Source organism: Onychomys torridus, chromosome 4 (assembly GCF_903995425.1).
Source record: "Onychomys torridus chromosome 4, mOncTor1.1, whole genome shotgun sequence".
NCBI lineage: Eukaryota > Metazoa > Chordata > Mammalia > Rodentia > Cricetidae > Onychomys > Onychomys torridus.
Window position 1 is genome coordinate 100,215,740 of NC_050446.1, and position 26,360 is coordinate 100,242,099.

General features: G+C 42.1%; 1 protein-coding gene across 1 annotated transcript in view; it reads left to right on the plus strand.

Moving 5' to 3' along the window:
• Nucleotides 1–3,531: 3,531 nt before the first annotated feature.
• Nucleotides 3,532–26,360, plus strand: part of Galk2 (galactokinase 2) — a 109,603-nt gene continuing 86,774 nt past the window's right edge. The window contains exons 1-5 of the mRNA XM_036185838.1: nt 3,532–3,641; nt 9,507–9,595; nt 15,322–15,445; nt 21,531–21,621; nt 24,905–25,051. Coding sequence (XP_036041731.1) covers nt 3,589–3,641; nt 9,507–9,595; nt 15,322–15,445; nt 21,531–21,621; nt 24,905–25,051 — 504 coding nt within the window. The 5' untranslated portion in view covers nt 3,532–3,588. The remainder of the gene's footprint in view (nt 3,642–9,506; nt 9,596–15,321; nt 15,446–21,530; nt 21,622–24,904; nt 25,052–26,360) is intronic.

The following is a 26,360-nucleotide window of genomic DNA, read 5'->3' on the forward strand; positions in this document are numbered from 1 at the left end:
TTACTATCATAATAACTTAATGAGTTTATTAAACTAAAGATGTTTCTTTAGAGATCTGTTTCTGAAATTCTTTTCAGATGATCTATATCTTCCTCTTCTTATGTTTTTCTTAGGCCACCAGTGATCTGTTATTTGACATTGTAGATGAGTTTACAGTGTTATCAACTTTATATGTAAATCGAAACAAACACTATGCATTCTCATTGACCTGGTTTTCCATGTTGTTGCTTGCATCAGTTGGTTATTTTGGTTTGTTTCTGTGTGTTCTGTTTTTGGATATCCCGTAATTTTCTTCCTGTTAATGGATACGTGAGGTTTTTCAACTCATGGTTAGTATAAGTAAAACTGCTATAAACATTTGTGTGCAGGGCTGTTGTGTGAGCATGTTTCGTTTCTCCTGAGTAATGTGGTAGACTGATTCCAAGATGGCCTACCATCCATGCTATTTGATAATTCTTTGTCCTTTGGGTGTGTCCTATAACTTGCTCCTAATCAAAATGATGGAGAGAAGTTGATAGACAATTATCTGGACATTATTACATTAAACTAGACCAAGTCTGTCCTGGCAGCAGACATTGTGTCCTGTGGTATCTTCAAGAAGCACGGGTTCTGAAGTTGATGTGATGGTCAAGCCTCATTGGCTGTTTGGTTTTCAAGACAGGGTTTCTCTGTGTAGCCCTGGACCTTGCTTTGTAGACCAGGCTGGCCTCAAACTGAGAGATCTTCCTGCCTCTGCCTGCTGAGTGCTGGGATTAAAGGCATGTGCCACCATGCCTGGCTGGTTAAGCTTCATTGTCAACTGGACCAAATCTGGAATCACTTTGAAGACAAGTGTCTGGGTATGCTGTGAGGGATTATCTATAGTAGCCATGTGGTTTGGTCTTGGGTGTGAATCCTTCCCCAGTTGAGCCTCTTTAAAATAGAAGAGCCATCTAAGGCATACCCTGACTTTTGAGTGACAAAAAGTGTGAGACAATAAGTATGTGTTGTTACATATTACCAATATGTGGTAATGAAGTTATGAAGCAGTGGACACAAATAAATGTACATATGATGGTTGGGTCATTCCAGAGGTGTATATTCAACTTTGAAGAAACTCTCGAACTATTTCAAAATGTTTGAGAGTCCTAGTTGTCTATCTTGCCACCATTCAGTATGAGCTAGCCTATTTCAATTTTAGCTGCTCGTTAAGAGCACTGAACATTTTATTGGCTTTGGTTTGCACTTCCGTAAGGTACATGCTGTGTGTGTGTATTTCAGTTCTGTAGCTGTATTTGACATTTAGCAGTTAATTTTTCAAGCACATTGACTATCTATAAATATTTGAGCGTGACACCAATGATGTTACCAAAATGTAGAGCTTGTGAATCTTGGGTTTCTTTGAGTGCCCCAGGGGCACGATTCTTGAAACCCACTCTATGGATGTATTTGTCAATGTATTCTCAAGTCACCTCCTCGTTGATGGCACGTCCCCTCTTGTCACCACCCTTCTTTGTAGGAGACATCCTTCCAGGCCTAAGTTGGAAGGACTCCATGCATTTCTTTGGTGAAAAAAACCTCTTCATTTTTTTTTTTTTACAAGGTTGTTTATCTTATTACTCTTGCATGCTGAGGATTCTTTTTACTTTTTTTGTGCTGTATCAAAGAAAGCTCTGCTATACTTTAGGACACTGATTGCTGATTAGTTTAAGAGCAGTACATAGGGGACAGCTGGTAAGGTATCTTACTGGGACAGATGCCTGCTGCCAAGCTTGATGACCTGAGTTCACTTGCTGGGACTCACAAGTGCAAGTAAAGACCTGGCATCCATAAGCTTTTCTATGACCTCTGTGCCCATGCACACACACACTAAATAAGTGTAATTAAAAATTAGCCGGGCGGTGGTGGCACACGCCTTTAATCCCAGCACTCGGGAGGCAGAGGCAGGCAGATCTCTGTGAGTTCAAGGCCAGCCTGGTCTCCAAAGCGAGTTCCAGGAAAGGCGCAAAGCTACACAGAGAAACCCTGTCTCAAAAAACAAAACAAACAAACAAAAATTTAAAAGCTATAAATTTCCCTTGTGAAGGTAATGTAGATATTTCCTCTCTCCTATCCCAGATAAGGGGAACTGACATGCAGAGTCTTCATTAGCACGTTGTTCTAACCTTATGTCCCTCTCATTAGAAAGAGTCGAGAGACTTTTGTGCATACACTTTAGACAGGGAAAAGCTAGCTGAAAGCCAACAATCCAAGGACTCATGCATTTATTCTTTCTGCTCGTGACTGCAGACACAATGCTTTCTGTTGCAGCCTTGACCTCCCTTTGCAATTATAAGCCAGATCAACCTTTCCTTCCCTGTACTGTTTTTGGTCAGGGCATTTTTATCACAGTAACAGAAAAGTAATGCAGTACCCATGAGCAATGTGACCTTAGATGTGTAGCTTCATCTCTTAGCCATTCATCCAGTCCTGCCTGTGTACTGAAAACCAGTCTGCCAGGCACTGTGCCAGGTGCTGAGGACATGCTCCTGCCCTCAAGTTGCTTACATGCAGTTGGTAGACAGCAATTAGACAGACAACAGATTCATGAGAATAAATCTGCAGGGCAACTTTTTACAGTTCAGAACAGTAATAGGGTAAATGTGGAGTTGTTATGCTTGTTATAGGGTCTCTGGGATTTCCTTAGGCAACAGAAAAATGAGGGGTGAGCTGAATACTGAATGAAAACATGAGAACATGACTGCTCCTAGATATGGGTTGAGAAGGTTCATTGTTGATATGAGGGAGAAAACAGCCAGAGGCATCTGGAAAGATCAGACTGAACATGGCCACGGGGGTAGGTGGGGGGAAGCGAGAGAGGAAGAGAAGAGGGAGCCAAGAGAACATCTGGGTGCCCAGTGACCAAAAGGGCACGTAGCCCAAATGGCTGAGGTTATATAGGGATCAGAGGCTGGGGAAGGAAGCCCAGCCCCTGGGCTGGAGAGTTTAGGTGAGGGGCGGGGTGAGACGTGATGGGAGGAGCCATGGGTACGGAGTGAGACTGTCCCAGGTTTCTTTGAGACCTAACCGATCGGTACTAAGGGTTCCTTCTCCTGTTAGCGGCGTTCTACAAAGGCCTACCTGTGCTTGCATTCTGGAGGTAAATGCAAAGATATTTGCATCTAGTTTTATGTTGCCTATTTTGGAAATAAATTTAAATAAGCAATAGGTGAATACGTCATGGTCTTTGGGATGTATTTGCTGGACATTAAGGAAGAAAAACCCTAACTTTAAAAAATAAAAAAAAGCCTAAGAGAGATCAGAAGAACCAAGGTGTGTGCGGGTCTCCAGGTTCTTACGCTGTACTCAGCCACATCAGGGCACAGAAAAATCCGGTCACTCGCTCCTGCGTCGCCCCTGTGATCCTAATGCGAGGTAGTGGCTGCCCTTGACAGCTGTGTGTGGAGCTGGGGAGGAGGAGCTGGGGGCGGGACGGTCTGGAAGGGGGCCACTTGTGCAGACCTGCAGGATTTCCGCTGAGGTCCCGGAAGAAAGCCACTCCTGCTGCCTTTATCTTGTGATCCTCAGCTGTGCTGCACTTCTGGAAACGGCAGAGGGATCTAGCAAAATATGGCTGCGGAGGAACCCACCAAGCGACGAGTCCAGGTGGCAGAACATCCCAGGTGGGGCAGAGGCGTGGCCTGGGATCCCCGGGCTGGAGAGGTGCGCACGGCGTCTTTGCTTTTGGCAGCTGCTTTTGAATCACCGTTTTTTTTTGCTTTTGTTTTTGTCTGTGGAGGCAGACAGAACCCTTAGGGTTCTAGACGCTGCCAGGGGTTGTGTGCGTTTTGCCCTTTCTTGCCGAAAGATTGAGTAAAAATGCCCAAACCTACCTCGAACTGCTCGTTATCTTAGCCAGTCACATGACACTGCTGCTTCCAAGTTTCTGTCTTCAGCAGTCATTTTTGAGTCCCTGCATCTTTGACAAATCCCAGGATCTCCGAACTCTCATCAATGAACCAATTTGTTGCCAGTTCCTAGCTACAGGATTACAGTTCTTTTCAATGTCGAGTAGAGGATCTTTCTAATTACAGATCCTCTGTAGAAATACATTGTTCTGGTTTCTGTGGCTGAAATTTCTCAGACTTCTCTCACCTGCTGTTCTGTTAGCCCAAGGGCTTCTCTGAGGTCGAACTGCCTTGGAATTTAACTCCCTCCTCCCCCATTCTGTTTTGGTTGATAAGATAGTGGTTTTCTAAGGCTTTAAAATGCTCATTCGCTGGGTGGTGGTGGCACACGCCTGTAATCCCAGCACTCGGAGGCAGAGGCGGGTGGATTTCTGTGGGTTCGAGGCCAGCCTGGTCTACAAAGCGAGTTCCAGGATAGCCTCCAAAGATACAGAGAAACCCTGTCTCGGAAAACAAAAACAAAAACAACCCCCCCCCACCAAAAGAAAATGCTCATTCCTGGACAAGCCAGCAACAACGTATCTTTAGTTACCAGGATAAAACATACTGTACTCTAGAGACTCCATAGTTTGGATTACTTCCAAACTATGTAACAGCCACTGAATGGTTTTAAGATTCTCTGAGGTCATTTTATGGTGTGGTTGTTTTACATATTCAGTAAATGAGCACACATTGTGAGAGATATGCTTCAAATGACTCCTGAAGAATTCATGAAAAGAAACCCACCCCTCTGTAGTGTAGTCTTGTACAAAACATGTCTACAAAAAAACTTCAAATATGATTTTTTTTTTGAGCCTGGGTTTTCCTATGTAGTTCTGGCTGGCCTTGAACTGGGTATGTACACCAGTCTGGCTTCTAACTTAGAAAGATGTGCCTGCCTCTGCCTAGGAGTAAACATGTGTGCCACCATGCCCAGCCTATTTTAAATGATTTTAATAATAAAGATCACTGCCCTCCAGTGAGGATGTTGCTAGTAAGCAAAGGTCCATAGCTTAAAGAGAAGACTCACTGACTCAACTCCTTTAGTGTTTTTTTTTTCATGCTTTCAACTATTTTTTACAGTATTTATTTATGCAACAAATATTTAATGTTACTTAGTCTGTGTTATATATCGAGTCTTGTTCTGTCCCACCAGCCAGCTTCCAAATAATGACACAGAGACTCCTTATTAATTATGAAAGCTCAGCCTATAGCTTGGGCTTGTTCCCAACTAGCTCTTATAACTTAAATTAACCCATTTATATTATTCTATGCTCTACCATGTGGCATTACCTCTCTTCCATCTTGCACTTCCTCTTACCTCCTTGTGTCTTTTCAAGTCTCTCTCACACCTAGATTCATCTCCTATTTCCGCTCTCTCTGCCTGGAAGTCCTGCCAATACCTTCTGCATAGCTATTGGATGTTCAGGTTTTTAGTACACGAATCACAGCAAATACATCTTCACACAGTGTACAACTATCCCACAACAGCGTTAGCCACAAGTGAGGTCATAGTGGTCATGGAAGCTCTCCTTTGCTGTTTCTTGTTTCCCAATTCATTGTCATTTGTTTTGAGATAGTGTCTCTGTGTAGCTGAGGATGACAATGAACTCTTGATCTGCCTTCCTGCACCTCAAGTACACCATTATGCCCAACTATTGTTTCATTTTGTACTTATGTACACTGTTATGAGCTGTATGCAATGTTTTGCAGGAATTTTTTTGAAGCATCCTATTTTAGAATGGGTGAGATTTATTAAATCTAGATAGTGTAATCTACAAATCTAAGTGGTCACATGGTGCAATTCATTAGTACCTTCAGGTCAACCTGGATTCTTGTGCAACTCCTGATCTTTGTTCAAGATACCTTCAATTTCACAGGAAACCAGATCCTCTGAGTAAAGACAGGCAACTACATTGTATGTTTTAATCAGATAATTCCACTACCCACCCCCCCTTGGTTTTTCAAGACAAGGTTTCTCTCAGTGTAGACCAGGCTGGCCTGGAACTCAGTGAGATCTACCTGTCTTTGCCTCCCAAGTGCTGGAATTAAAGGATTAAAGGTGTGTACCACCATCACCTGGCTTTTTACTCTCTTGGTATAAAAAGCAAATTTGAGAAGTCTGGAGTTGTAGCTTGGTGGTAGCATACTTCCCTAGCATGCCCAAGTACCTGCATTTGATTTTCATCATTAAAAAACTCAGGGAGAAGTAAGAGAACTAAGTACATTCCATCTTCATTTAACTCACGCTTTTTGTCTATACTGTCAAACTTCAAGTTTCACTTCTGGCTTTCTGTGCAAAGATATCTCTTTTCTTTAAGTTTTAAATTGTTAGGCTGACAAGGCATGATGATGCATGCCTGTAATCCCAGTAACTGGAGGGAGATGTAGAAGGGTCACCACAGATTGAAAGCCAGCCTGGAGCAAATGAGACCCTGTGGCCTGTTTTAGTTACTTTTGTATTGCTGTGAAGAGACACCATGGTCCAGTGAAATTATTGAAGAAAAGCTTATTTGGGGGCTTACCGTTTTAGAGGGTGAGTCCATGGCCATCATAGTGGAGAGCATGGTGGCTGGCAGGCAGGCAGGCAGGCACTGGAACAGTGGCTGAGAGAGATCACTCGCAATGGCACATCTTCATCAAGGCCACACCTCCTAATCCTTCCTGAACAGGTCCACCAACTGGGGATCCAGTATTCAAACAGGAGCCTACGGGAGCCATTCTCATTTGGACCACCACATCCCCCAAAACAAAAGCAAAATCTGGGGAAGCAGCTCAGCTATGGAGTGCTAGCCTCATTCATGAAACCTTGGGTTTGACTTCCAGAACTGTGTGAACCCCTGTGGTGGCATATCAGAGTTAGAGACAGGAGAATAGGAAATTTGAGGTCATCCTTCGCTAGTGAGTGGGCGCACCGTCGGCCACATGAGACCTTGCCTGAAGTAACCCAAAAACAAATGAATAAAAACTGCTAGGTTATTATTTCTTGTAATAACTTTACTGACTTCGAATACCATGTAATCAATCCATTCATTTTAACCATGAACTGGTTTAATGAACAAAAGTATTTCCATGTGAGCGTGACCGCCTGAAATCAGTACCAAGAGCTCATCAATGTGGAAGAAGAGAGCTGACTCCTGGTGTCTTCTGACCTTCAGGCGCGTGCTGCGGCATTCATGTGTCCTTGAAAACACACACACACACACACACACACACACACACACACACACACACTTTAAAAAGTTAGCAATGAAGTGGATTCACAGAGTTGTGCAACCATCACCACAATTAAATTTAGATTTTCTTCACACAAGCATACATATCACCCCTTATACTTCACCTTTCCCTTCTTCAGCATCTACTGATCGATTTTTTTTCCTTTTTCCTTTCAGATTTGTTCATTTTGGACATCTCAAATAAGTGTTTTTCACCTCTCTTTCTGTGCCCCTTTTTGTTCTTTCTTTCTTTCTTTCTTTCTTTCTTTCTTTCTTTCTTTCTTTCTTTCTTTCTTTCTTTCTCCTTCTCCTCCTTCTCCTCTTCCTCTTCCTCCTCTTTCTCCTCCTTCTCCTTCGAGACAGAATCTTTCTGTGCAGTCCTGGCTGTCTGGGAACTTGCTTTGTAGACCAGGCTGGCCTCGAACTCACAGAGATCCACCTGCCTCTGCCTCCCAAGTGCTGGGATTAAAGGTGTGTGCCACCACCACCCAGCTAATGGAAAAGCTTTAGAAAATATTTATTTTATGTGTATGAATGTTTGGCCTGCATGTTTACATGTGCACCACGTACATGCTTGTGGAGGTCAGAAGAGGACCCTGAACTGGAGTTACAGATGGTTGTGAGCTGCCATGTGGGTTTTGGGAATTGAACCTGGGTCCTCTGGAAGTGCCTTTAGTTGATGAGCCATCCAGCCTCAGAAAAGCTTTAGTGAGAATACTTCTGATATTTTGCCATCAAATATGAAGTTCATTGGTTCTGGTGAATACTTTTTGTTAAGTGAAAGACATTACCTTATTATCTAGCATGTTAAGGATTAAAAAAATGTTTTTTATTAGCATACATCAATTATAAATAGTGGTTTTCTTTATGACATTTTCATACATCTACATAATGTTTTTTGATTATATTCATCTTCCCTCTGTCACCCTTTCTTGAACCTTCCTATTCCCACCACAGCACTAGAATGCACATCTCCCCTGGTTGGCCAGTATTGTTGTATACAGGGTCTACAGCCGGGTAAGACTGTTAACCACAGCCCCCCACCCCCAACAAGGAGCAAGTTTTCAGGCCACTTCTGTCTTGATTTTTTTCTATGCCCTGCACCAGGCCATATGATGTCTTCAGCAACAGGGTCTTACCCTGCAGTTTTGGTGGGGAACAAACGGCAGTTATAGAAGCCTGTGTTGTTTGGAAGTCTCAGGGGCCTCCCTGACCACCAACTCCTAGGGAGATAGCCTGCTCCTGGCAATGGAATTTTCACTTAATAAACCTATGGCTTCTGGGAGTAGTTCTATTCACTCATGCAGGGTGTGTGTGTGTGTGTGTGTGTGTGTGTGTGTGTGTATATTTCTGGTTTTTTTTCAACAAATTAGTCTCTAAGAACAATCATTCAACTTTTGAATACGATGGCCCCTACTTAATGTTTATTGTAACTGGTGTTATTACTTGAGCAGTATGGTATGGGGACTACTGAAAGATTTGGGATGATTTGACAATGGTGAGTAATTAAATCTGCTATAAGAATTTTGGATCTGAATGGTACCCAAGAGGAATGTTTAGTTCTCCAATTTTAGAGAACAGGAGAAATATTTGCTAAACGTTGACAATGAATTACAGACTCCACTGGAATAGAACTGTGACTCCTGACACCCACTATAATTATCAATGCCTGTACTGGGTTGAGGGGTAACTCCTGGAACTCAAGCTTACTTTGGTCCACAGAATGGAACTTCATTTGGACTTGATTCTTTGCAGGTATGAGAAGAAAAATTGGAAGAGGTACAGCCCTGAAGGGAGAATGCCTGTGGCAACTGGGGCAGAGATTGGAGGGATGTGGCTATAAGCCAAGAACACTAAGGCCCAAGAGCTACCACCAGAGGGTAGAAGGTGTCCAGGCTTTACAGGCTGTGGCCCTGCTGACCCTGATTTCAAGCTGCTTCTTCACTATAAAGATGTTCTTCCAGCTGTGCCGTGGTGACACACACCTTTAATCCCAGCACTCCTGAGGCATAAACAGGCAGGTCTCTGTGAGTTCAAGGCCAGCTTGGCCTACAGAGCCACTTCCAGGACAGCCACAGCTATGCCGAGAAGCACTTTCTCAAGCCCCACCCCTAACAAAAAAAATGTTCTTCATTATCACTGAAAAAAATATAGATTCTTCACAATGGAAGGAAGAGTTTTCTATTAGCTACATCCATTTGATCTTTGGTGGTGTGTATGTGTGTGTGTGTGTGTGTGTGTGTGTGTGTGTGTGTGTGTGTGTGGCCTGCAGTGCTAAGGGACTGACCCTCCTTTCACACACGCTGGTACACCCTGTCACTGTCACTCAGCCTGCAAGGATTTTCTGATATGTGCTATCTTGAGATAGTCCACTCTTGTTTTTCAGATTGTTGAAGCTGAAAGAGATGTTTAACTCTAAATTTGGCTCCACACCCAAGTTTTATGTTCGAGCCCCAGGAAGAGTCAACATAATAGGTATTCTGAATTACTACTTTTGATTTTTTTCCCCCTCCCCTGGTGGTCTGGATTTTCCAGGTTTATTGGGTATATTTGTATTTTGCTTTTGTTTATGCAGGGAGATGCTTTGTAATTTCCTCTATTTTAGTGTTAAGTAGCAGATTTTAGCAATTTTATGTACAATCTACCTTCATAAATGTGTAATGACTGATATGATTTTAGATTGTATACCAGCTCATCCTTTTGTGTTTAATATATCACAAATATTTTTCTATGTTTCTAAAGAGGTTAGTATTTTAATGTCTGTGATAACCTACTAAGATGGTGTTTTATAATTTACTTAACAGTTTTCTTTAACTGTGTATAAAGTTATTTCCAGTTTTTACTTCTGTTCCTGTCTGATGTTTTGGACAGTTACCCTGCTTTGAGGCAGAGATTTTCAACAGAAGAGCAGACAGGGCATCCTATAGTGTGAGCATGAAAGGCTAGATAGATAGGAAGGAGGAAAATTGAGAAATGGGAAAGATGTATTAGAAAAACAGCAATATAAGACGCATGCACACTACTTCCATTTGAAAAGAAAAAAAAAACTTAACAGGTACACCCAGAAATAATAATTTCCAGCAATGTAGATATCTATAAATCAAGTCCATACTTGAAATTAACTATCTTAAGTGGTACTTTGGAAGCCAAGGAAAAGTATATCAAGAGCTTGCTACACACAGGTCAAGTGGTGGCACACGCCTTTAATCCCAGCACTTGGGAGGCAGAGGCAGGTAGATCTCCATGAGTTCCAGGCCAGCCTGGTCTACAAGGAGAGTTCCAGGAGAGCCAGCTGAAACCCTGTCTTGAAAAACCGAAACAAAATGAAGAACAAAAATGTATGTCAAGTGGGGCGTAGATCATTGCGCACAATTTTATCAGAAGGAAGTCCTTTACTTGGCTCTCAGTCAGAGATGCACTGTTTATGTGCTGTGTAGTAGCTGCTCTGGGAACCCACAGTCTAATGGCAGGTGTGAGAGCCCCTTGACACTCTGTCATCTTCAGGCTGTGTCAGTGGAACTTAGGGCTTGGTTGCAGTCTGTGCAGGGACTGCTGTCGAGGGGGAGTGCCAGCCATGCAAAAGCTCAACCAGAGGTGCCTGCCTCTTGTTGGTCTTTTCTCCACATTTCAAACCTCCATAAAGTTCTGTTTGAACAAAGATGCTTAAGCTAAATATATGCATCTTGAATTTTTGATAAGGGGATGCAGTGTGTGGAGGAACTGGAGATGTGTGCAGGGATGTTGTAAGTCATGACCGCTAGGATGAGAAAGACTTGTCATGAGGAAATGTATGGGGAGCTGAGAAAAGTCCAGGGTCCATGGAAGATTCAGAAACGCTATTATAATGGGAACCGCAAGCTTATAAAACAAGTAACTGAAAAATACAAAGCACTTATTAGCCAACCAGCTTCCACTGTCAACTCAGACCATGCTTTTTATTTTGAAGCAAATAATAGAGGATTTAAAAATTTCACGGAATATTTGAGAATGGCCAGTGGGATGGGAGAAGATCAATGGAGAGGGAGAGATTGCCCATAATTGAGAAGGGAGTACCTGGTGGAGGGGAACACTTGCAAAGGCAGGAAGGCTGATGTCTGGAGCACAGGGCACCGGCATCTTCAACCCTTTTAACGGGAGGCCAGGAAAACAAGGATGCACCTTGATGTCAGTTACGTATAATTGTGAGCAGAGGATTGAGGATGTTTCTGTGAGGAGGGCTGGGATTTTAAGGAAGGGGAAGAAACAATGTAAATGGGAAGAAATGGAGACTGAGTGGCCAAAAAAAAAGCCCATTTGCTGGAAAGCACTGAGATCTGGGTTAAGGCAAACTTGTGGACTGTGCACCAACTCAGAGATCTTGCATTTCCCTGCCTCAGCTAGTGTAAGGTATGTTTTTGTGAGGTAGGTTTAGGGCTTTGTTGAATGAGAGTTCACAGAGGATGACATGGGACAGATAATTTGATAGAATGGGCAGGAGGGCTGGTGAAACAATAAAAGGTGGCATCTGTGCTGGGTGGCGAAGGGAAGGAAGGGAAGAGGAACCTACAGATGGAGATGAGAAGGCAGCGTGGGGCAGAGAGACAGGCAGGATGGGGAGCTTCAAGTTTATAAGAGCTTGATAAAGGTGGGAGGTGCTGGGAGCTAGGCAATTATTGGGTGGAGGGTCATGGGGGAAGGTGGTCAGGGGTAGGATCGCTTGGGCTTCGATTTGTCTGGATGTCGTCAGGGTTACTGTGGGATTGGGATGGAGAGGGGGCTGCAGACAGGTTCTGAGCTCTTTAATGTCCTAAAGGTCCACAGAGGAAAACAGTGAGGAGAAAATGTGGCTGAGCCTCAGAAGAACAGAGAACAGGAAAGTGGCCCAGAAGGTGGGCAGTAGATGTCAGCTCCTCTCTGCTAGAGAATCCACAGAAGCAGGGTCCTCAGAGCACAGCCAAGCTCCCCTTGTGTGGGGTGGGGTTTTCCTAACAGAGAATTCTTATCCTTATTCAGTAAAGTGTGTGGGGTGTGACTCCAGTGTTAGTGAAACATGGCTGGGGACAAAATGAATCTCAGTCTCTGTTAAAAGCACGAGGCGGGGGGTTGTTAACACATTGAGGAGCTAATAATAATTTCTGTCATCCCCAGTGGTCCTGCTCCCTCCATGACCCTCACCCAGGGTGGGGGCTTTTCTTCTTTTAAATACATTTTGTCAAAGGAAACCATCTTCACTCTCAGTAGGCGGCCACCCATGCTATAAGAGCCTTCCAGAAGAACAGAGGCCTACCCACGTATTCAAATATGTATTTCTACCTGACTCATACTGCTGTCCTCTTGATAACTGGATAGAAATATGACTCGATAAGTTAGTTCTTCACCTGTCATTTTAATCCATAAAAGGCCCTTATAATCCCGTTCTATAAAGAATATCAATGCAGAAGTAAAGGCCTTGTCCGCTATACCAAGATATGGAGTAAAAATAGAATTGTGCAGCTGAATTGTCACCTGCTGATTTCATGTTTCCTCACTGGTTATTATCTGCCAAGGGAACAATGAGCTATATAAGTCTGTACCAGAAAATAAATAGCTTCTTATCTACATTGAGATATTAATCAGCTTGATACTTTATAGTCACATGACATAAATTTGGAAAATGATTGTTGTAAATTAAAAAGCACCTGAGTGTAACAGGAATCTTAAAAGGTCTTATTAATAAAATCAAACTCAGGACCAGGTATTGGGGTGAACGCTGAAGGATCAGAGAGACAGAACAGGCCACAGCTAACCTCATCTCACCAGCTTCTCAGCTGATCCTGTTTCTTCAAACTGGAAGCCTCTTATCTGGAATGAATCTCAGCTGAACTGCTTCTAAAAGCCTAAAAGCTTAACCAGCTCTAATTCCTAGTCCTCACACCTTATATACCTTTCTGATTCCTGCCATCACTTTCTGGGATTAAAGGTGTGTGTAACCATGGCTGGTTGTTTCCAGTGTGGCTTTGAACTCACAGAGATCCAGACAGATCTCTGCCTTCTGAATGCTAGGATTAAAGGTGTGTGTGCCACCATTTTCTGGGCTCTATGTCTGTCTAGTGACTGTTCTGTTCTCTGACCCCAGATAAATTTACTAGAGTGCACAATATATTGGGGAACACAATATCACCACAGCTGAGGCCATGTCTATCTCTATGTCTGTGGCCTGTGCTGCCACTGCAGGCCATGTGAGTGTCCATGGTTCCCCTTACCACTGGAGTCCATGTTGCTGTCCGGGGTCTGTGCTGTTGCTGCTGGGGCCCATGTTGATGTCCATGGCCCATGTTTCAACCAAAGAGACGTTCACAGACTATGCTGCCACCTGAATCCATGTTGAAGTACATGGCTTGTGCTGCTGTTGAGGGCCATGATAGTGTCTGTGGTCCTTGCTGTGGCTGAAGGATGTATGGATGTCTGTGGTCTGTATTCCCATGGGAGGCCATGTTGATGTCCCTGGTCTGGGTTATCACCGAAGGCCATGTTGATGTCTGTGGCCCATGTTACTTCTGAAGGCCGTGGGGATGTCAGTGGTCTGTGCTGCCACCATGGGCGACGCTAGTGTCCATGGTTCATGTTGCCACTGGAGGCCATGTTGATGTCTGGGGTCTATGCAGCTGCTGAGAGCCTTGTTGGTGTCTGTGACCCTGCTGTGGCCAGGAGCCATGTTGATGTCCATAGTCTATGTTACCACCAAAGGCCATGGAGATGTCTGTGGTCCGTGGTGCCATCTGAAGCCAAGTTGATATCTGTGGGTTGTGTTGCTGCCAGAGACTATGTTGATGTCTGTGCTCTGGCAGCAGTTGGGGTCTGTGTTGATTTCTGTGGCCATGTTACCACTGAAGGCTGTGGGGATGTCCGTGGACTGTGGTGCCACCTGAAGCCATGTTGATGTCATGGCCCTTGCTGTAGTCAGAAACCATGTGGAAGTCCATGATCTGTGCTGCTGCTGGTTATAAAGGACAAGGAAGCTTCTTTTGCAGTGAGTGGTATTGATAACTGCAGACTCACAGTTGAGAATGAGACATAGAAGGTTTCTCTCTCCCTCTGCCCCCCACCCCCCAAGAAACAGTCTAGACAGAAAGCCATTGAAGAGAACTCTTAAAAAATAGTGATAGGGATGCTGTAGTGTAGTGTTGATTGCTTCTGGGGGACTGGGCATAGGAAAGGACTCAGTTTCTTTAAGGGGCTGGCCACTGGGAGTTGTTTGACTATGTACCAGTTGAGTATATGAGCAACACAAATTGGACTTGGTATGTTTTTTTTGTTTTCTTTTTCTTTTTTTCTTCTTTTGTTTTGGAGAGGTCATAGAGATGGGGGAGCAGCTAGACCAGAGAGGACTAGAAGTGAGCGTGATTGAGGTGCATTATGTGAAATTTCCAAATAATCAATAAAAAATTATGTTAAAAAAGAAAGCAAAACAAAACAAATTAGAAGATGGAAAACCAAGCTTAAGATGAAAAGGAGCCTCCAAATGAACAAAAATGAATTACTCATGGCTAGCCAAAGTTGGCTCAAAATGTTTGGTAAAAAGAAAACTGAATATCTGTCTGCCCATTGTGTTTGACTTTTTATTAAGCCAGGGTCATATTTTTTCCTGTATGTTAATTGTCTATGCAAGAATCACAGCTTTTACCTGAAAGGGAATAAGAAATTTATTCTGGGACCAATTATGAGTGACCATGGCTTGGAAATACAAATACAGTTTACTTACTCCACCTCATAATCTAACATGGAACACTCTCATGAGGTTTTATATTAACAGAAAAGGAAACCACACATCAAGACACTTTTTAGATACATTGGTGGAAACATCAGGCAGGCAGGTTATAGCAAGGTAGAGAATTCTCAGTTCCCCGTGGCAGATGCTACCTGATGATACGCTTGGCCTTGGGTTGATGAAGGTTGGGCAGTCTGCTTGTGTAACCCGAAGGATTTACCTAGTAGCTACAAGGATACTAGGTCACATAAAGCAGTACATAATGAATGGCTTCTAAGGGGGAAAAAAAAGATGCATGAGATCACCTGACTTAGAACTCTCCAGATTCTAGTCACTGAGTTTCTACTTGGGCAATCAGCCTTGAAGGTTCAACGAAGCTGTGGTTCTCTCCAGCAACTGCTGTTCACACAGCTAGGTTGAGCTTCTTTTATTTCATCTAGTAGTGATGATAAAACCTGCTTTCTCTTTTGTCTAGGAGAGCACATTGATTACTGTGGATACTCTGTTCTTCCCATGGCTGTGGAACAAGACATGCTAATAGCTGTGGAACCTGTGAAGACACACACTCTCCAACTGGCCAATACAAATCCCTTGTATCCGTGAGTAATTAGGATGGCTGGTGGGGAGGGAGTCTCTCTCTCTCTCTCTCTCTCTCTCTCTCTCTTCTCTCTCTTTCTCTCTGTTTCTCTCTTCTCTCTCTCTCTTTGTTGTGTTCATTTGCACACTCACTGGAGAAACATTTACTAGCAAGCAATATGGCTCAGGGGTATTGAGTGCCCTTACCTGAAACTGACCTCTAGAAACCCACATGACAGAAGAGAACCGAGTTCTGCAGGTTGTTCTCTGATTTCCACACTGTGGCATGACACGTGCATGCCCACACTTTTTCTCATACATACATAGTAAGTAAATGAAAGAATGAATGAATAAATAAGTGTAAAAAAAAGAGTTGTCATGTACTAGACATTGTCTCGACTATTAAATATTAAGCTATGCAAACATGAAAATAATTTTGCTCTTACACAGAAAGTGTTGATTATTTGCTGAGGTGACTGTCAGATGTATGCTATCTGTTTCTCGTTGTTACTATGGCACTGTCTAATTCTCTTGTCAAATTTTGCACATTGCTTACTTACCTATAACCCTCAGTAGGTTTACACTATGATTTTAGGTTATATTGTCTGTTTTCTTCAAAGCTTTAGTCTCAGTATAAGGTGTAACGGATGTTTCTAGAACATATCTTTTGTCAAGTTTAAGTGTTTAATTTTCTAAAACGTTAAGTAAGTCAGTTATGTGTACTGAATTATATTAAATATCTGTGCAGTCTTCATGGTCATCTTTTTTTTTTTTTTTTTTTTTTTTGCCAGAGCTGAGGACCGAACCCAGGGCCTTGCGCTTGCTAGGCAAGTGCTCTACCACTGAGCTAAATCCCCAACCCTTCACGGTCATCTTTAAACATATGGTGGATTACTCTGGTAGATTTTCCAATGTTGAACCAGCTTTGCTTTTTCTGCATAAGGTTTGCTTGTTCAGTCTGGTACCACAGAGCAGTATTTTAGTCAATGATGGCTCACATATAGGATGATGGCCCTATGGGAATATGTGGGGCTGAAAAACTATTGCTGTTTATAACATTTGCATTTTGAGCAAAGAATTACTACAAAAGAGTCAAAGTTACAAAAATTCAAATGTTGATAAATAAAACAAGTTATAGGAAGGCAATGTTAGTTTATCAGAGAAGGAACTTTTGAGATAAATGTGATGTCATTTATGTGTATGTTTATAAAATCTAGAATCATGTGCAGTTATATTCTTGGCTTCATGTTCTTTCACTCACCACAACTTTCTGTCCTGCATACTCCTCTTATGTTGTGTTTCCTGTATTAATGTGTTAGTTTCAATTGTTTACACTTATGATATGTTTATTGAGCTTTTTCTGTTTGGATAGGTCCAGATACACAAAAACCATCACTGTGTTACAGTCAGCTATGGTGTTCAGTATTGTCTTAGCCACTGTTGTGTTGCTGGGGAGAGACACATGACCAAGGCAGCTTGTATAAAAGAAACCATTTAACTGGGGGCTTGCTTACAACTTCAGAGGATTAATCCATAATCATCATGGCAGGGAACCTGGGGACAAGCAAGCAGGCCTGGTGCTGGAGAAGTAGCTAAAAGCTTTACATCCTAATCCACAGGCAGCAGTCACAGAGAGTGGGAGGGGGAGAGGAGAAAAGAGACAGAGAGAGAGAGAGAGAGAGAGAGACAGAGGGAGGGATAGAGAGACACACAGAGAGAGAGAGAGACAGAGACAGAGACAGAGAGAGATACAGAGAGAGACAGAGAGAGATTGTTTGATTGACTGGACCTAGCATGGGATTTTGAAACCTCAAAGCCACCCCTAGTGACACACCTCCTCCAAGGCCAGACATACTCCAACAAGGCCACACCTTCTAATCCTTCCAAACAGATCATCAACTGGGGACTGAGCATGCAAATGTATGAAACTGCGGGGGGCCATTTTCATTCAAACCACAAGTATAATAATAGCATGTCAGGTAGGTTTGTAGTGGTGACTATCCCAAATGTATATGTGTGTAGTAGGCTAAACCATCTACATCTGTGTAAGTACTTTATATTCTATATTGTTTGTACAGTGACAAAAGTGGCTAATGATACATTTCTTACACTATATCCATGATTAAGTAGACATGATTATATTATATATTTGATTTTCAAATTACAGACGACATAGTTGTCACACTTTATACGGTCATTCTGTTTCTAAATATCTTAGTTATTGTGAGTAACCCAACATGGGGATAGCAGATGTTCCTACTGATTTCATTTCCCTTGGGTATGGATACCAAGCAGAAGGATTCCTGGATCATATGCTCGTTCTGTGTTCTGTTTTGAATTCTTTGAAGAAACACCATTCTGTTTTCCATAATGGTTGAGTCAAATACCATTCCTGCAAACAGTACAGAAGTGTTCATTTTCTCAAAACTCTGCCAACATTTATCTTACTCACACCAGATGCCATTACTGTAGGGTTAATGCTTTTTGGAGGTGTTATCTTACTCTGTGTGCACGTGTGTGTGTGTGTGTGTGTGTGTGTGTGTGTGTGTGTGTGTGTGTGTTTCTTATGTTACTGCATTGGGATTCATGTGTTTGGTGCTATTTTGCTTTTTTTTTTTTTCTTTGCTGCTATATTCTTTTTGTTGAAGTATTTGCAGTGTTGTTCAAGTGGGACTTGGATGTGGTGAAGATGAATGTGTAGTTTAGAAAATAATTTCTCAACCCAGAAGCTCTCCGTATTCTTCTGAGTGGGAGATTTACTAGGAGAGCAATCACAGGTGTTTGATATCACTACCATACAAACTAGCACAGTACACTCAGATTTTAATTAATGTGGTTTAAAAGGGAAGTTTAATGCTATAAGTGCACATATTAAAATCTGAGAAGGGCCAGTGAGATAGTTTAGTGGAAAAAATGAGGTACTGTCAAACCTGACAGCCTGAGATCAATCTCCCATGCTCCCATGCATTGGAGGGTGATAACTGATTCCCATTAGCTGTCTTCTGACTCCACATACATGCTGTGGTATGTGGACACACACACACACACACACACACACACACACACACACACACACACACACACGGAGAGGGGAATAAATAAATAAAATAGAAAAGAGTCAGATCTCAAATGATTAACTTAATTCATCCCAGGGCCTTGGAAGAACACAAACAAGCCAAATCAAACATCAGTAGATGGACAGAAATAATTATCAAGGCAGAAATTAATGAAGTGAAAATTCAAAAAGACAATGAATTAATGAAACAAAGAGTTCTTTGAAAAGATGGACAGGAGCAATAAACTGTTAGCCAAACTAGCCAAATGAAAGCGACCGGAGGCCCAAATTAATAAAGAGATGAACAGGAAGGCATTGCAGTAGATACCTAAGAAATTCAGTAAATTGGTGTAAAGTGCTTTAGAGCTCTTAATAGTCTATGGTGTTGGAAAATCTGAAAGAAATGAGTTTCTAGATGCGTATTATCTACCCAAATTAGACTGAGATGAGAGCCGCAGCTTGTGGAGATGGATAAACAAGCAACGAAGTTCAAGCGACAACTAGAAACAAAACAACCCCAAACCCCAGACAATCCTCAGCCAAACAAAAACGTTTTCAATTTAGTAGAAGTCCAGGTTTTGGTGAGACCTGTTGCTGAAGTCTCTACACACTTCGATCATAAGACGTGAAGAAATAACATTGATTCTAACCAGGAAACTACCTCCCAGTTGGTTAACTTTCCTGGTAGGAGGAGATTCCATGCAGACTGCTAGGGAACACTAGTCACTCACAGTCTTCCCCAGGCATGAGCCCTGTGAACTGCGGGTGTGGAAAGATGTGCCCATGGGTGCAGTAGTGGTATAAATGTTACGGAGGTAACTATAGTGGACTGTAGTATGAATCTTAAGTGTTCTTATTAATGAAACTCAAACCCGAGGCCAGTTATTGGGGTGAATGCTGGAAGATCAGAGAAGCAGAACAAGCCACAGTTTCCTCACCTCACCAGTTCCTCAGCTGGTCTTGTTTCCTCAGGCTGGCAGCTTCTGTGTCCTCATCCCAATGGCTCTCAGCTGAACTGTGCTGCTCCAAAGCCTGAATACTTCTCCATCCAAATGCTTAACTAACTCTGGTGCTTGGTTTCACGTCTTATATATCTTTCTACTTTCTGCATTACTCCTTGGGATTAAAGGCTGGGTTTCTGGGATTAAAGGTGTGGGTCACCATGCTTAGCTGTTTCTAAAGTGGCCTTGAACTCAGAGATCCGGCTAGCTCTGCCTCCCAATGCTGGGATTAAAGGCGTGCTCCACCACTGCCCGGCTTCTGCTATGGCTTACTCTTCCCATTTTCTAGCCACCATTTTTGGCTTTGTTCTAGTGGCTGTCTGTTCTCTGACCCCATATATGTTTATTTCAGGGGACACACAATATTTCAGGGAACACAATGCCCACCACAGTGGACTGCAGGTCTTGCAGACACCCACAGCTGGTCCACGTGCAGAGAATAAGTGCCGGTGGGATACCTAGCAACAAATGGGACATTCATGTCACCATTGCCCTACCCACGGCTTTGGGACCATTGCAGAAGAGAGATCAGGAAGATCATAAGAGCTAGATGTTGGGGAGGACTGGAGCGAAACTGTCCTCTAGATGTGACGGGACTGCTGCAGTCAGGAGCACACGGCAGCCGGCAGCCGCGCTTGCTTGCGGAAGGTGAAGTCAGCCAACACTCTAGCATGGACTAGAGAGGAGACTGCAAGTTCCTTCCCCTAGCTGAGGGACTGTGGTGGTGGTTTCTGGGGCAGGGGAAGCAAGTTTTCTTTAGCTATGGCCCTTGGTAGGTTGACGGTGCTCCGTGGGTGACCTCATACTAATGGATAAATGGGAAGCACAAACTGGACTTGATGGGTTATTAAAAAACATCAGAGGACATAAAATGGCTGGGATTGAGGAGGTAGGGGTGGATCTGGGAGGACTTATGGAGATACGTGGGGAGGTGAATATAATCAAAATATATTGTATGAAATTCTCAAGGCATTAATAAAAATATTATAAATAGTTCAGGCCTACCAGTTTTCACTGCTGAACTCTACCAGACCTTTAAAGAAGAGCCAGTACGGATGCTTCTTGAACTATTTCAGAAAACAGAAAATGAAGAAAGAAGGAAGCTCAAAGTGTTAGGGAAGGCATGTGTAGGCAGGAGGAACTGAGGAATGGAGAGCTAGGATTTTCTGAGTAATTCAGGGAAGCAGACCACTGCTGTGCTGAACCAGGAATTCTCTAACACAAGGTTACTGTTTCTTCTTTGAGTTAATATGTATCTGGTAGTGATAATGAGGTAATACTTCCAGTCTATATAAATACCTTTTAAAATTAAATCCCCACTCTGTAAAATCCATTGATGAAACCATTATCATGGAACTCATATGCAGTATTTTAAAATTTCCATGATTTCTTTTATACCTTGTTCCTCGTGTGTGTGTGTGTGTGTGTGTGTGTGTGTGTGTGTGTGTGTGTGTGTGTGTGATGTGCATGTATGGCATGCATTCTATGGCACATGTGTGGAAGTCAGGGAACAACTTTGTAGAATCAATTCTGTCTTTCTTTATGTGGGTTCTAGGGATCCAGTTGTTAGGATTACATGACAACCACCTTACCCCCTGAGCCATCTCGCTCAGTAAAGAAAGCTTTGAGTACTGTTTCTACAGGGCATCTGCTGAGTAGCAGGCCCAGAGGATAATGAACTTATGTGGTTTTTTACACCAGCGAATGAGGACTGACATGAAAGAGAAAATTGATGTAGATTATGCTAAAGTATGCTGTTTCCTATCTGATTTTGGGAATAAAATGGGCCAGTTAGAGATAGACTAGTCAATAAGGCCACTACAACATTGTCTCTCAACCTTAGCAGCAGTTTGCAGGAGGCTGAGCTACATTGTAAGTAAATAGAAGATACTCAGTATCATTGTTTTGTCACAAGAGGGCAGCAGTCAGCCATTGATTTTTTTTTTTTTTTTTTTTTTTTTTTTTTTTTGGTCTCTCAAGGCATACAGACTTAAATTAATGGGTCTTGTTTTCTTTTCTTTTCTCTTTCTTTCTTTTTTTTTTTTTTTCCAGAGACTTCAGTACTAGTTCTAATAACATCCATATCGACAAAACCAAACCTCTATGGCACAACTACTTCCTTTGTGGATTTAAAGGAATCCAGGTAAATCGACACCTACTAGCCTACTAGATGATATTCATGTTATTCCAGGTTCACTGTGTTATGTTTTTGGTCTCCTTTCAGTACTGATGCTCTTCTTGTATTTTGCTGACTTCTGTTTCTGAGAGTGGGGAAGGCATCATGATTGTTTCTGAGTTGCGTGTACTGGGCAAGTCATGATTTTCTATTTGACTGGTTATGCATCAATAATATGCCATGAAGAGAGAGTGTCCTAGTAGTTACATTTTGTTCTTGAGATATACAGGGTTGTACTGGAATGGGACTTAGAATAGCCGTGGGTTTGAATGTGGGCTTGGTCCAGCTTTGTTAATTTGAGTCAAGTCTTGGCTTTATCTGTAAAATGATGTCACTGCTGTTCCATGAAGAGCTGTTGCAAGGATGTCATGACGCTGGAGCCCTTAGGCATTTGAGCATGGCAGCTGGCCTTGTTCCTGCTTGTGCAGGTGAGACTAAAAGGGATATAGGGAAAGGCATGATGTAAGTACCTTCCTAGAGACATCGATTTAATCGCAATTTCAAATCCCAGTGCTGTGTGCAAGAACAGGACAATGGACTGTTTCCACTTTTTCTCATAATTATGAATGTATGAAGCACAAATGGAAAAACCAAAACTTGTTGTTTTCAGAACCACTCGTATGTTTGTTTTTGTGTTAATGTTACTTTTTAACAATTAAAAAAATCCATCTATTTTTATTTTATGTGTGTGGGTGCTTTGCCTGCATGCATGTTTCTGCACCATATGCATGCCTGGTACCCACAGAAACCAGAAGACGTTATCAGATCCCTTGGGACTGGAGTTACAGACTGTTGTAAACCACCATGTGGTGCTTGGAATTGAACCCAGGTCCTCCTCTGGAAGAGCAACAAATACTCTTAGTCACTGAGTCATCTCTCCAGCTCTTTTGTTTTTAAAATTAACATCTACTCAATAATTATTTTAGCTGTAGTGACTCTTGTAACATCCTCGATAAAGGATGTTAAGAATTAGACCTTTTCTCTTTGTGAATCAAGAGAAATGAGTAAACATGCTTTTGTGTTTTATTTATTTATTTATATATAAATAAATAAATTTTGAGAATTTGTGATCCAAGTGGCCTGGAGGTCCTATCTGAAACTGTTATGAGAAGCTTAGGACTCAGTGATATGGTTGTTACAGAAGCCCATCAGAGTAACTTGGGATGTGTAGTCCTGTGCTTCTGCCTTGGAGGTCTGGCCTAGGAGTGCAGCATTCATTTCTTGAGAATGTCTTTTTTTCCAGACACATGGTAATAACTTCTGGGAAAAGTTATTGGCCTGTTTTAAATCTTCAAATCATCTGGATTGTCATCCACATTAGTGGGAATTAGAGTATTTGGAAGCATTGGTCAGGCAAATGCAATTTGACCTTCCTTGAAATAACACGCCTTTTTGCACCATATAGTCTATCTGTCTGTCTGTCTGTCTGTCTATCTGTCATCTATCTATCTATCTATCTATCTATCTATCTATCTATCTATCTATCCATCCATCTAACTATCATCTATCTATCTATGTTTTCTTGCATTGTTTTGGATCCTTTTAAGGGCTTAAAGCCTTCCTCTTTTGTTTGACAACTTATGTGCAAAAACACAGGTTTGTACAATGAACTTTTGGCAGAAAAGTCATTTCAATGTTAGCCAGTCCAGAAACCTTCAAATTAAAATACTAGAAAGATCCAAGGGATAATCTGTTTATGTGAAATTGAACATGTTATCCTTTTGGGATAGAACTATTACAGTACTTGGCACAACCCATTTGTGTTTTTCAGTCTGCTGTGACTTTTGAACTTAAACATTGCATGCTAAGTTTGTAAGTATGACTCACATTCAAGACACTCTGTGGATCGTTTATGGTGAAATGTATAGCGTTCCCTGAGGACTGCTGCTTTGGAGTGGGCTGCCTGATGTTCTTCTGTGTGGAGGGGCGTTGGCAACAGCGCATCTTCAGTGTATAATTTGTTTGTTTCTGGAAGGAAGAGTTTGAGATGACTTGGAATCAGGAAGCACATCTGACTCTTGTCTTTTGTGGCGCATGACTTTTGCCAAGGAAGAAAAAAGGACAAAAAATTAAGGACAAAAACAGTCTTTATTTGCAGCGTTTTGTAGTTCCTTTGGCTAGTCTAACTTGCTTATTGAAATTTCTCCCTAGAAGAATATGTATGATGAAATGCATAATTAGGTAATGTAATAGTTTCTCATACTTTGGTCTTGAATTATTTGAGAAGTTTCTGAAGAAGTCCATGTTCTTATTGAAGAGGAGGGAGTGCTGGGTTTATTTTTAATCCTAAACAAAGATTATGATATCACTCCAAATCTGGTTTTACACACCAGTTCAAGTACCTTAGAGATTTCTACCTTTAATCCAGAATCTGGATTAATTGGGCTTTCCTGTTTGTAGAAAATCTCCCTGTCTCCTTTGGGGCCTTCAATATCGTTTACACCTACATTCTAATCTGGCTGTCTTTAAAGCTACCAGATGGCTAAATTCTATCCATAACTCTCCCAAAACTCTGAATCTCCTCATATAGCTAACAGACATTTAGAGGTAGAGACACTGCTGGCCCCAGCTTCCACAGCAGTGAAGTCCTCAACTGGGATTCAGTCCTGAGTCTCAGTCCCAGCATCCTTTGTGAGACTTTGGGAAAGTCTCAGTCTTGAGTCTCTCAGTGTCCTTTGTGTGATCTCCAGGAAGGTCTCTTAACCTCCCAGTACCTCTCAGTACTTCCCAGTACCTCCCAGTACTTACATTTTTTCTCCATGAAAAGTGAAATTGATGGAGTTGGAGCCCCTTTCTTCAGAGGGCCTCCTGAGGCCAAATACCAGGAAACATCTGCTTTTGGGTTAGACTTCATGCCAGACATTGGCAGGCTAAAGCTCAACCTACTCAGTGGTAACTGAGAGTTCTTGCCTTGCTGTACAACCTGAATTCTGGTTGCCTTGTAGTTTTCCTGTACTTGTTCACATCAGGTGATATTCAAAGAAAAGTCATTCAAGGCAATTTAGGAAGCAAATCAGTAACTTTTCATTGAACAAAATGAAAAGTCATCTTCAGCTTGCCTCATCCTCTGGGCAAGTGTCATTCAATCAGATGGCATGGGTAGCTCCTACTGTGTTGAATTATACCAGTTCCTACAATGACTTTGTGTCTGTTGGTGGACCTCCTTCCCTCTGTGGAATGATAGAAGTTTCTACTGCCTCTTGAATCCAACACTGAAGTGACTTGCTGTGTGTTGCTCGCTCTTTCTTAGGAACACTTTGGTCTTAGTAAGTTGACTGGAATGAACTGCCTGGTAGATGGAAATATACCACCAGGTTCGGGCCTCTCCAGCTCCAGTGCTCTGGTCTGCTGTGCTGGCTTAGTGACTCTCTCAGTGCTGGGAATGAGTCTATCCAAGGTAAGTGTCTGTGACATTAACCTCACAAAACCTCTGAGACAGCGTCTGCATTGCAAAATCAGAAAGAATGTCTTCCTTGATGTTGAAAACCTGTCTTAAGTGTTGTAATCTATCATGTTCTGTCCATGGTTGGTCATTTGTAGGGCTGCTAATAGTCTCCAGACAGCCAGTTAACAGGACTGTATGACTGTAGTGAGCTGTTCTTGGATTATATATGGAGCTTAAATAGAATGGTGTCATTTTTAAAAAGTCTCCTTATTGACAAGATACATTCAGAGCAAGACATTTTAGGCCTTGTGAGTGGGCCAGTACTTTTTTTTCTTCACCTAAAACCTTAAGTATTGACAGGTAGTGGGCATAAAGCATATGGAATAGATAAGAAAGGAACCAAATGCATGCCTAATATCAGTAGGTTAGTCACTGAAATAAATTCCAAAAATATTCCTTCAAAGAGGAAGCATACCTTAGGGAAACTTGAATCCTACCTGAGGTCAGAATGCCGCTACAAGTTTGCATAAATTTCTGGTTTTGCACTTCAGAGCAGGTGTGCTAAGATTTAATTAGTACTTGGATGTTCTGCTTCAAGTGAAAGGTCATTGCAGGCTCTTTTAAATCAGTGGTTCTCAACTTTCCTAATGCTGTGGCCTCATGTAGTTCCTCATGTTGTGCTGACCCCCAACCATAAAATTATTTTTGTTGGTACTTCATAACTGTAATTTTGCTACTGCTATGAACTGTAATGTAAATGTCAAATATGCAAGATATCCGATGACCACTCACAGGTTGCGAACCACTGTTTTAAGCCTGTGCTTGTAAACTGAAGTCCACAGGTGGGCTGGGAACAGACTAGGTGTTAGGCAGACCAGGAGAAAGCTAGCTGTATTCCTAGTTTGTGTTTACATTTTTATAGAGAAAATTGTATATATGGGAAAGGGAGGAATGAAGAAGAAAACAAAGATTTAGAATCCCTTTGCTATAAACAGGCTTGTTTCATAGGAAAGTTAGCTTGCTTACTGCAGTATTATTTGAGAAGAGAAAGAAAAATTTATATGTGAACTATGCCTCCTCTGGCACAACTTTTAATCTGATAGTTTAGTAATCATTTATTTTAGTCTGCTCATTGTTGTAACAAAATACCCAAGATGAACAATTTAAGGGAGAAAAGACTCAGTTAGTTCAGTTTCTGTGATTTCAGTTCACAGTTCACAGTTCACTGGCTGTATTGTTGTACATCTGTGTATGGCAGAATATGGGGCACAAGAGCAGGATAAAGTAAAGCTGTTCATGGTAGACAAGGAGGGAGGAAGGG